This window comes from Phoca vitulina, unplaced genomic scaffold (assembly GCF_004348235.1).
Source record: "Phoca vitulina isolate PV1807 unplaced genomic scaffold, GSC_HSeal_1.0 scaffold65, whole genome shotgun sequence".
Taxonomy (NCBI): domain Eukaryota; kingdom Metazoa; phylum Chordata; class Mammalia; order Carnivora; family Phocidae; genus Phoca; species Phoca vitulina.
Window position 1 is genome coordinate 9,731,457 of NW_022589768.1, and position 12,219 is coordinate 9,743,675.

Sequence of the window (12,219 nt, forward strand, 5' to 3'; positions counted from 1 at the left end):
TAACCGAATAAGTCATCCAGGTGCCCCCAGACTTACCTTTTATGTATAGACACAAAACTTCTCAACCAGCAAACCAAATCCAGCGACATATGAGAAGGATTATACACTGTGACAAAATAGGATATATCCCAGGAATGCAGGGTTGGTTTAACATTCAAAACCAATCAATCTAATATATTACACTAATGAAAGGAAAGGGCTTAAACTATAAACTCCTAGAGGAAAACAGAGAGGTTCATTTTTTGTGATCTTGAGTTAGGCAAAGCCTTCACAGACATGATATCAGAAGTATAAGCAGTAAAACAAATAACAGGCAAACTGGACATCACCAAAATTAAAAACTTTTGTGCTTCAAAGAGTGCCATCAACAAAATGATATGATAACCTTATAATGGGAGAAAGTTGTTGCAAGCCATATATCTGATAAGAGACGAATCCAGGATATATAAAGAACACTTAAAGCTAAACAATAAAAAAAAAACCCAACTTAAAAATAAGCAAGGAATCTGAACAGACATTTCCTCAAAGACACATATATAGCCAAAAGCACCTAAAAAGATGCTCACAATTATTAGCCTTTAGGGAAACTCAAAACAAAACCACGAAGAGTTATCCTTTCACACCCACTAGGATGGCAACAATCCAAAAGTCAGATAACAGCAAGCCCTGGCAAGAGTATGGAGAAACCGAGACCCTCAACACTGGTGGTGAGCGTGTAAAACGGGGCAGCCACTGAGGAAACAGCATGGCAATTCCTCAGAATGTTAAACAGAGCGTCATCAATGTCAGCAAGCAATTGTACTCTTAAATCCAAACCCAAGAAAAATGAAAACATAAGCCTACCAAAAAACTGCTGCTCACAGCAGCATTAATCATAATATCCAAAAAGTGGAAACAGGCCAAATGCCCATCAACTGATGAATGGAGAAATAAAACATGGCACAGCCATACAACGGAGTATTGTCCATCAATAAAAAGGAACACAGTACTGATACTTGCTCTAACATGCACCTTAAACACTCTCTGCTATGTGAAAGAAGCCAGTCACAAAAGGCCATATGATGTATGATTCCATTTATGTGCAATTTCCAGCACATGTAACTCCATAAAGACAGAAAGTAGACAAATGGTTGCCAGGGGCTGGGAAAAGACAGGGAATGGTGAGTACTACTAATAGGTATGGCGTTTCTTTTCGGGATGATGAAAATCTTCTTAAGTTAGATGATGGTTATGATTACACAACTGTGAATATACTAAAAACCACTGAATCGTAGACTTTAAATGTGTGAGTTTTATGGTGTGTGAATTATATCTCAATAAAAGCTGTTTTTAAAAGTCTAAGGTATCCAGTTCATGTGCAAACCCACTGTTGAAGATAATAAATTTTCTCCAAGTAGTCTGGAAAGAAAATAAATACATAAAATACCTTATAAGAACGCATATATTTTTCTTTATGGGTTACATTTAACATAAAAATCATCTGTGCAGAAGAGTGATCACATGAATGTCCTATGCTAGAAAGGTGTAATAGGACTATCACTAACATGGCATGGTCTAAAATAAATAAATGCATAAAATGAACAGCAGATTTTAAAATAAAACCCATCAAAGGCTCCTCAGTGGTCCCCACATCTTTGTTTGCCTTCATAGCTAACCTTCGATAACCTTTTCAGACTCATCTCTCATTACTCCTCAACACAAATGCAGCTGGGCCAGACTTTCCACTGCCCACCCTCCCACCATGCACTGAATACCACGCTCACTGCCCCTCATCCCTCTACCATCTGCCTTAGGTCTTGACCAAATGCTTCTTCATCTTCAAGGACCTGTCCCATCAAAGACATTTTCCTCACTCTCTCCAGACCATACCAATCCAATACCCACTGGCCTCTGGAAGCTCTAACTATCCACACCCCTAAAAGGACCCCTCACCACTTTTCACCACCCTCATGCAGCTAATGCATTCTCACAGTAATTTAAAAAAAAGAGAGAGAGAGAGTCACCTACACTTTACCTTTTCCAGCCTTGATTCATTGATTTATCCACTTCATCTGAGAGTTCCCTCACTCTCAGGAGATGATGTATCAGCTTCCACCCCGAGTCCTAAAGCAAACAGCACTCTCGCCAATGACAGAGTGCCACCTAGTTGCAACACAGGGTAACTCAACGGCAGTAGGAAGATCCCCACACCACTTTTACAGAAAATGTGCTGATGGTGAAATTAAGCAGCCAGCCTCGGCATCACTCTGCAGGCAGGGTCATGCCACTGTTCACAGGTGCCTCTTACCACCTGACCAGTTCACCTCACACATCTTACAGCTATTCTTTGTTCTCAGCTCAGGGCCAGGCATGCGTGAGTCATTTAGCATTTACCCAATCAAATTCAACTTCTGAAGTACACTACTTGTGTAGATGGTTAAAAATTCCTGTGATAATCACAGGAGAGCATTTCTGAGTTTTCTCATAACAAGTAAAAAGCACAGATGAGTATGAAATGACAAGAAATGTCGCGATTTACTCACATATAACGGAGCTTGCTGTGGATTAAGTTTCATGACCCAGGACACTGAAACAGAAAAGGGAGAAATAAATGAGAATAAAATTAAAAGCCATCGCCAAAAAATATAAAAGCCACAAATGCTGTATGTCGAGTATAGACATATGAACACAATCAAAAGTATGAGATAACTGGATGCCTGGCTTTCCTGAGAGGTTTGGGAAGGCCAGAAGGTCAAGGACTGCAAAACTTCTTGTAGCCCCGATTCAATCTTTTCAACTGGGGAGAGACTTTCATTTTTTTTTTTTTTTTAAGATCTTATTTATTTATTTGACAGAGAGAGACACAGGAACACAAGCAGGGGGAGCGGGAGAGGGAGAAGCAGGCGGCTTCCTGCCGAGCAGGGAGCCCAATGCGAGGCTCGATCCCAGAACCCCGGGATCATGACCTGAGCCGAAGGCAGACACTTAACAACTGAGCCACCCAGGCGCCCTGGGGAGAGAGACTTTCAGACTGAAAAATAAACACAAAATGCTCCTCTGTCCTAGGAGAATTTTCAACAACCAACAGGATATTAAATGCAGTTACCAAAGCAAAAACAGTGTATGTTCAGTTATACTTTTACATAATCCCCCCAATTTACAAAGTGCTGCTTAGCCAGAGCCTCCTCCAGCCTCACTGGGGAGTGTGGCGGGAGGGACCGCAGGGGACCAGAGTGCTCTCTTCCCCTCGGAGAAGGGAGGATACAGCTGGGGTCCACCAACTACGCGTTGTCCTCCTCAAAAATAATAGCTGGGTTCCCGACTGTTATCTTCACTAAATGAATCCTCACAGAAATCTTAGGAAGAACTTTAAAGAAGACTCACAGGATTGTCTAATACACTCCTAAATATCAAGTAACAGCATGCTCCCAAAGGTTTAACTTGGTGATTTGACCAGGAGCTTCAAGCTAAAATATCATGGTCCTGAATCGTGGACTTCAGGATGGCAGGCCCTTTGCCAAACACCCTGAATTTGAGCATAAGCTGATCCTGGCCTCATAGGAGTCAGAGAAGCAGACCCAAGGGACTTGATGATAATTTGATCTAAGGAAGTTTCTTACTCATAATAGGTTAAATGCATTAAATTTAGGCGCACAGTAACTAACCAGTAATATAAAAACAGTACAGAAATGTCATTCGCACATGCAAAAAACAGAGGAAATCACATTCTTTGTGTTCTACCAGATTACAAAAACCTCACTAACAGTGAACTGAAATCCCAATAGCACAAACAGCAGCTTATCAATGGCTAAATGTTTAAAGAGCAGTGAATGCCATAGCAACCACGTGTAACCTAAGGAACAGAATCCTCCCAGATCTGCCAGTTCGGTCAGGCTGTGTATGTGTATGTCCAAGGCCAAGGCTCACCCAAAAAGCAGTTAACACACACTTAGGGGGAAAAAACCAAAAACCAAAACTGTAATCGGGCTCCTAAACCCAGTCATCTCCAAACCACTTGCCAGCCACTGGCTTTTCAGCGTGTTGTGCCGACAGCCCGGGGGGCTTCCGACAGCCGGGGGGGCTTCTGCCACCCTGACCGACCACCTCCACAACCACGCCTGTTCATTCTCTGGTCCACTCCCCAGACCACTCTGTGGCACTCTTTCCTTCCTGCCTTCATTTAATGATTTTGTACCCTTAGGTGCTAAAGTCACCTGCAAAAATCCACAGTGAAAACCAAGCTTGAGAAATGTAGCAATAACAAACTCTTTTAGTAGAAAAAGAAAGATTTCCAGCCCATCAAATTCAAACAGCAAGCATGGATGGAAAAGACTGAAGCGCTTGAGTACTTTTCTCAATGCATTAAATATCCATTTAATTTAAAATTAAGCTCACTGTGCTCACTAGCCTTTTAATCAGCTTTCCAAGTCCTGTCCAGACTTGCCTGGGACAAAGGACTGAAAGAACCTACAACTTTATAAACCAATTTGCCTTAACTAACTTCTGAAGTGTTCCTCTCGAGAAGTATCCATGGAAACTGAAACAGGAATTAGCACTTCAGTAATCCATAACAAGTGGAGAAATCTAGGGAGACACACTAGTGACTTATTGGCCCTCTGATGGTTCTTCATCTGCCAAGAAACTTGACTACGTCTGCAAGGACCACAAACATCAAGCCATCTGAGTGGCTCCCACTGCGTTTGGATTGGAAGAGCGGGTGGAACTCACAGGGCTCTCAGGAGGGGCTGATGCCATCTCGACTGTTTGGTATTATGACCTCGTCTAAACATACATCAAAGCCAGAACCCATACAAGTTGTTCTGATAGGAAGATTAAAGAGGAATGACAAAGTGTCTGTCCTCCCACACTGGTCAAAGGGACAGGTCATTGTTATGCTGGCAACAGAGGCTGTTCAAAGAATAAATCTGTCAGAAGTCATCAGGGCAATGACCCCAGAGGCAACAGATTGGTAAATTCAGACTGCTTTAAGCTTCTTCAATGCCGACACACATGAGGAAACACGGGACTAATAGTGACAGAGCTTTATATTCAATATTATTTTTAACCCCCACAAAAAGACATTATTTTCCCCATTTCACTAGGGGAAAAAAATGGAGTCTTTCAATGACTAAGTTATTTACCAACTTTAAGAAGAGAGCCCAGAATCGAACCCCATCTAATGCCCAAACATGTGCTTTCCCCCCATACCATAAGAGGATCTCCTGAATGACCTCAATCCACAAACTGACCTGTCCCAGCTCTAGCCCCTGTTCTGCAAAGACTAGAGACTCGCTCTGACCTTGTTCACTCAACTCCTGCTGTGCACCTACAATGTGCCAGGCATTGCACGGAAGCACTGGAGGTGCAAAAGGAACAGAGACAAACTCCCAACCTCCAGAGGGTTTACTGTAGGAGTACACACTTCAATACGGCAGGAAAATAAGTGGTTTTCAGTGATAAGTTCCATGGAGAAAAATGAAAAAGAGGAAAAAGGAAATGTTTTACATATGGTACTGAGGGAAGGCCTCTCTGAGGTGACATTTATCCCCCAAAATCAAAGAGAATAAGAAAGGTGGAAGGGGTTCCAGACTCCCAAACTGGCCCCAAAACACAGAACTCAGAGTTCTGACGCTAAGCCATCAGAAAACTTGCTACACACAATGCACAACTTACTTTATCCACTTACGTAAGCTCACTTTACTTGAGAACTGTGCTCTAAAGGAAGGAGCATACTGCAGGAAGGCAGTCTTTGGGTCAGAGTAAACACACTTAAAAACCAAATTTATTCTCTAAGACCCAATTGAAAGTCTTTGCTTTTGTCCATGGATTTTTGATCAAGACTTCCCAAAAGGAAAATGAAAGAAATGCACTATGTCCATGAATGATTTCATCAAGAAATTTTGAGAGAAAAACCCTACAATTTCCTCCTCACCCGGGAACTAGAAAATGACTTTGACCAAGTCCACATTTACATGGGCTGCTTTCATGTAACACCAAGTACAACACAGGACAGACCCGGTGGGACTATAAGGGTTGCACCCCATTTTAAAGACTATGAAATGGAAATATCAAAATTCAAACACATAACTGATGTGATTTCAAATATGTTGACCAAATCTGCCACTCAGCAGTAGCCAGCTAGAATTCTGACGAGTCATAAATCTGCGGGGTGAGGAATAAAAACAAGCTCAGTAATTAAGTGTTTTCATTCTTCTCACATTTTCCATTTTATTGCAAAATGCTGAAAGAAAACAAATGGAATAGTTTACTGTTGTACAAAAGTAACACATTCACTCTATGTCAAAACAGGACTCCTCCACCCTGAATGCAATGGTCTCAGTGATGTCAGTCCAGCTCTCTCTGCAATCCTCTGGCAGCTCTCGGGGTGCTGCTGAACAGGCAAGCAGACCCGAGCTGTGACCTCTTCCTGCACTTTAGAATAAACGCTCATCAGCTTTTCCCTCGCAGGGGGCCGGGCAGACACCATCAGCGGCATGGATCAGCGTGGGACATGTGGTGCTGACACAGGTTCACAGTGGCAAGAGTTCTGGAACTGTCTGCAGGTCACACCACCTGCAAAGGATTGTGAAGAAGCTCAGCAGCTCCTAAGGATCACATGTAAACTCAGCACGAAGTGATACAGGTGTTTGGTGGTTTGCGGGGCGAGTAAGGGACAGAACACACTTCCACACACCAGCGTGCCTGAGCAAATGAATGCAAAACCACAGAAGCCACCAAAGATGACATGCCTTCCTAATAGCCGGTGTCCACAGCAGGGGCTAGCAAACATTTTCTGAAAAGGGCTGGATGGTAAATATCTGGGGCTTTGCGGGTCATATGCTCTCTGGTGCAATGCGTAAACGAATGGGTGTGGCCATGTTCCAATAAAACTCTTTTCACAAAAGGGGCAGTGGACTAGATTCAGCCAGTGTGCCCGAGTGCCAACTCCCAACCAAAAGCTAACAAAATACCTCTTAATAAGCCAAAGAAGCAGGGTGTCCCCATTCAACAGCTCTGTACATCTCAAAGATATTTTCAGCTAGAAAAGACTTCTCAGCATAGAAAAGTCCTAGCATGCTATACAATATCCTCTAGACCAGCAATCAAATTGCATGGGCGGCCATCCCAAGTTCCCTAGTGATTAACTGTATGACCTTGAGCAAGTAAGTGGACTGTCTAACCTCAGTCTCTTTAAGTGCAGTAAGAGCATAAAAATTCCTGCCTACACTGTGGAGTCGGAAGAATTAAAAGAGAGAATCCAAGTGAGGTGCTTAAGCACACTGCCAGACACAGATCTTTCTTGCAGTTTCTGGGTCTCAGTGGAGACTACCAAGGAAAATACCTGGAAAATTCTAAGTGGTCAAAATAAAAGGCCTCAGGGGGCGCCTGGGTGGCTCAGTCCATTAAGCGGCTGCCTTCGGCTCAGGTCATGATCCTGGGGTCTTGGGATCGAGCCCCACATCCGGCTCCCTGCTCAGCGGAGAGCCTGTTTCTCCCTCTCCATCTGCCTGCCACTCTGCCTACTTGTGCTCTCTCTCTCTGTCAAATAAATAAATAAAATCTTTAAAAAATAAAAAATAAAAGGTGTCAGGTATCCAGATACATTTGTGCAAAAACACATTGGTGGGTAAATCACGATTCTAAGATATAACAAAATAACCCAGAAAAGAATCTGGAGGAACAAATAACAAAATGCTAAATATATACACATTTCTGAGAATTACAGGGAATTTTTATTCCTAAATTATCTTTTTCTTAATCCTAACTATGCAAGACAATGAACAGATACTACTTTTGTAATCAGGAAGAAGACATTATACATAGCACATCCTCTTTTAAGTCCCCTGTCATTCGATGTGCCACACCTGAACTGGAAATAAAAAGACACTTTTCCAAAATGTGCAAACTGAAGAAATCTACAGTCTTTACTAAAGCTCCCTAGAGAAGCAATTAAAATAAGAATGCCTGTACCCATATGTATGTAAATACAAATCAATCTTGCTATTCTTTAGCCATACGCGTATACTATACTAAAGAAGCCTTTAACAGGTGCTCCACTCTTAATGAAACGTCCCTAACGGGAGGGAGGGAGGGGGATCACAGGCCTAACACTGCATCAGGAATTACACAGAGACCTGCAAACTCTCCGAATCTGTTAGCTTCTTGACCTCAAGCCATTTCCTAAGGACCAGCTGTCCAGGTCTGCTGAACCTATCACTTCAATTGACATGGTTTTTGTCATTCACAACAGGGAAGCTTCCAAATCCACAAGAAAAGAAGTGCAAGCCACCTTCACAACCAACCCCAGTCCCCAAAGGAAGAGGGCAGCTGCTTGAGACTCAGCCAAGTGTAAATAGAGGATCTGTCCCTGCAGGGCACCTGCACTGCCGAATGTGCTTCCAGTGAATCTCCATGGCCAGGGACCCTGCTAAAACTGAGCTACAGTAAATCCTTCGAAACCCACAAAAATTTGGGGTGAGGGTTAACATGGAAATGACAATGCATACTCTGGATTCTTGTAAAACAGTGTCCTGCTCTTCAAGGAAAATAACAGGATCCAAAGACTCTTTCCTTCATTCCTAAGGAGTCTGGGCTGGTGGCTATAAACATGTTATGCACTCATTGGGGGTGGGAGCAGGGAATTCTGAATAATAGACAAGAAGCAGGGTACAAAGAGCAAACAGGCGTTTCCTGTTGCAGATGCCAAGTTCTACAAAATATGTATATATAAACTACTACAGGTACCAAACACATTTCCTGAATAAGGGACTGAGGAAATCTTACAGGAGCCTAATTATCTTCTTCTGTTTAAAGTTGCATTAATTAATAATTGAGCAGTTAGCTTTAAACACTGATTCTCAAACTTTAGGGCACCCAAGCATCAGCTGGAGGCCTTGTTAAAGAATACAGATTCTTGCCCGTCCCCCACACCCCCTTCCACCATCAGTGAGTCCAAATCAGGAGACCGGACCTGGTGATGTTTCTGCTTTTGAATCATGGCCCACACTTTGGGAAACAATGGTGTTGAGACCCAGAATACATGTCTGGTTCTCTTGTGACACAGCCAGGCTTCTGTGTCCCACTATCTCATGACACAGTACTACTACAAATCACCAAGAAAAAAGCAAAGCACTGGTCACAACTGGGGTAATAGAGAAAAGGGGACCCATGGCAGGAGGGTAGGAAAGGATAAGAATGAAGAGTCCAACACAGGGCAACACTCACAGTAAAACAAAAGGACACAGCCGATTAAAACAGAAACCCCAAACAACCGAAACACTAACACCCACATTCACTCATTTATTATTTATCAGTGCTGGTTTAACCAATAGGCAAAATGATCTTGAATTTAGGGCAAAAACACACACACAAATAATCAAAGTCATTAACACAGAATAAACAAGTCTTACCAAAACAATAATGGAAGAAATTTAATTTAAAAATCGGTTCTGGGGGCGCCTGGGTGGCTCAGTCGTTAAGCGTCTGCCTTCGGCTCAGGTCATGATCCCGGGGTCCTGGGATCGAGCCCCACATCGGGCTCCCTGCTCAGTGGGGAGCCTGCTTCTCCCTCTCCCACTCCCCCGGCTTGTGTTCCCTGTGTGTGTCTCTCTATCAAATAAATAAATAAAATCTTTAAAAAAAATAAAATAAAAATCAGTTCTGTGACTTCTCATACTCGGGAGTTTACTTCGAAATTCACAGAGGAGAGTACAACATAACTTTTCAATACTTAGGGCCTCCTTTTCTTCTCCATATGTTTATAGTATCTGCCTGGGCACAAAAAGACTTTCAGTGGTGGTAATCTCCTTATGTTTCGAGTCCCTAAAATACTGCATGTACAGAGAGCTGCTGAGTGTCAGAGATAAATAATACCATGGCCCCTACCAATTTAGTAAGGGACAGGCAGATGTAAACGGATCATGATATTACAGTATTGTAAGCACAATAATAAAAATGTGACAAGGGTCAGGAAAGAAGGATAAACTTGCTAGGAAGTGGAGGCCCCGACACAATTTACTGGAGGAGGTCAACCGTGAGGCAAGTCTCACCCGGTGGACACAGGGGAAGCACAGAGCAGAAGGAGCTGCAAGTACAGGGACAAGGCAGCACCGTGCGCTGCTGGGCACTCATCAGAATGAGAAGTGCAAGCAGGGGACGAGGGGGGAGAGGACGCGGGGGAGGCACTCATGCAAATTCACACACCTCAAGATGCCTGACCCTTAGAAGCCAACGAAGGGAGACAGAAGAACAGACAAACCACCGCAACCCCGCTCTACCCTAAAGACCTGACAGCCTTATGATGACATTGGCATCAACCAAATCTACGTCTTTGGTTTGGTTTTTTACTTTTCTTATCCTTTTTTTTTTTTTTTTTAAGTTCAGCTCCAATTTCTATTCTTTCACAACTGCAGGTTTAAAGATCCACAAAAAGCAGCACTGGAAGAAGTCTGTAATCACGTAGCCTAAACTCACACCAAGCAAGTACGTGTTGTGGGTCACAGGCAGCAAGGCCAACTTCCCCCCACAGCTTCCCGGGGGTGCAGCACACGATGGCTGGCTTCCCAGTCAAGTTCCGCGGGCCCTGGAGTCCGCATCCCAAACCCAAGCCAAATCCTGTCGGCCACAGGACTTTATAATTAGAAGGGGGTCTCAGAAGCAGCCCACACCAGCCTTCTTCCCCAAGTGGGAGTCACTGCCAGTCTACCTGCCTCAGCTTGTAGCCCCGAGTGCCAGGGCCTTATCACCTTGAGAAAATCTCTCCGTGCTCCACTTGCACCTCTGACTCAACATTCCCAAAACACTATTTTCTTTCTGCAGCTCCCTCTCTGCCTACACAGTAGTAAGCAATCCTTTAGAAAGGTTCTTTTGAGGTACTAATGTCTTTTCTTTAGGGAGTTCTAGGAGAGGGCACTTAGATCTGCCCTGACTCAAGAAAAGGAGAGAAAAGCCTAAAAGTAAGATGTGATCCCAATTTTGGAAACACATTTAACCCGTCTTAGTTACGGTGGAGCTTCCAACCTCCAGGGCTTAAACGTAGAGCTCTGCATCCTGGGGTTCAGAAGCTCAGAGGCTGCATCCACAGACACACATGGGCAGCTTGGGACTATCAGTTGCCAGCAGAAAGATTAAGCTCACTACATTTCCTCTGTAAAAAAAAAAAAAAAAAAAAAAAAGTCTGGGGCACCTGGGTGGCTCAGTCAGTTGAGCATCCGACTCTTCATTTCAGCTCAGGTCATGATCTCAGGGTCGTGAGACTGAGCCCCACATCGGGCATCGCGCTCAGCATGGAGCCTGCTTAAGATTCTCTCTCCCTCTCCCCCTCCCCACCCACCCTGCTCTCTCTCTCAAAAAGGAAAAAAAAACATATATATATTCATATATATATCATATTTATTTTACACTAAGTCTCTGTAAGCCACTTTGATGAATAATGAAGATATTAAAGGAACGGATGACTGCTAGATTAGAGACAATCTGCTAGTGTTTAAGAATTCATTAACAATCCCCTGTAGAAGAACATAAGGATAAAAATGAAAATGCCAATATAATTCAGAGAAGGAGACAGACAAACTCTGGCACTTCTGGTTCTGTGATTGTGGACAAGCTACTTAACTGCCAAGCTTTATTTTCATCTGTAAAATGGGTAAAAATAAGAATAAAAGATGTGTGTAAAATGTTTAACACAGTAGTAAGGAGTAAGGAAACACTCGGTAAGTCCCTGTCCCTACCGCCCGATACGCATGACCAGATTAGCTGTGCGCACTGACCTCACATCACATGCAACTCCCACGACCCATGGACCACGGCCATCACTGTGCTGATCCCCAGTTCTAAAGGGAGGGTGTCCAGGAGGGACATGTAGAGCCCAGCAGATGAGATGCTCTACTAAACACGCCCTTTATTGTTGGTGAGCTCCCAGAAGCCCTCCAGGCTCCCCCACCGCTCCGACTGGTGCCGCCCGCCAGTGTTGGGTGGCTTGCCCATGCAGCCCTACCGGCACTCCTGCCCCACAGCCTCCACCCTGGCCTGCACACACCGCTGGCGTGCACTGTGCGAGGTCCAGTCCTTACACTGTGCTTCATGATAATGCCCTCCACCCCTGCTGATTCTGATAGCAGGATTACTACTGGTAATCTAACCCAAGCAGTCAGCAATAAGTCACTTTTTTCCTTTCATTTTCTTCTCTTTCATTTCTGTGCTCGCCTGTTCTCCTGACCTTGTTTCTTCCAGTCTGCACAT

At 43.8% G+C, this 12,219-nt stretch overlaps 1 protein-coding gene across 1 annotated transcript in view; it reads right to left on the bottom strand.

The window, feature by feature from the left end:
* Positions 1 to 12,219, bottom strand: part of AKAP13 (A-kinase anchoring protein 13) — a 313,740-nt gene that overhangs the window by 229,010 nt on the left and 72,511 nt on the right. Inside the window, exon 2 of the mRNA XM_032392054.1 lies at positions 2,523 to 2,566. Coding sequence (XP_032247945.1) covers positions 2,523 to 2,555 — 33 coding nt within the window. The 5' untranslated portion in view covers positions 2,556 to 2,566. The remainder of the gene's footprint in view (positions 1 to 2,522; positions 2,567 to 12,219) is intronic.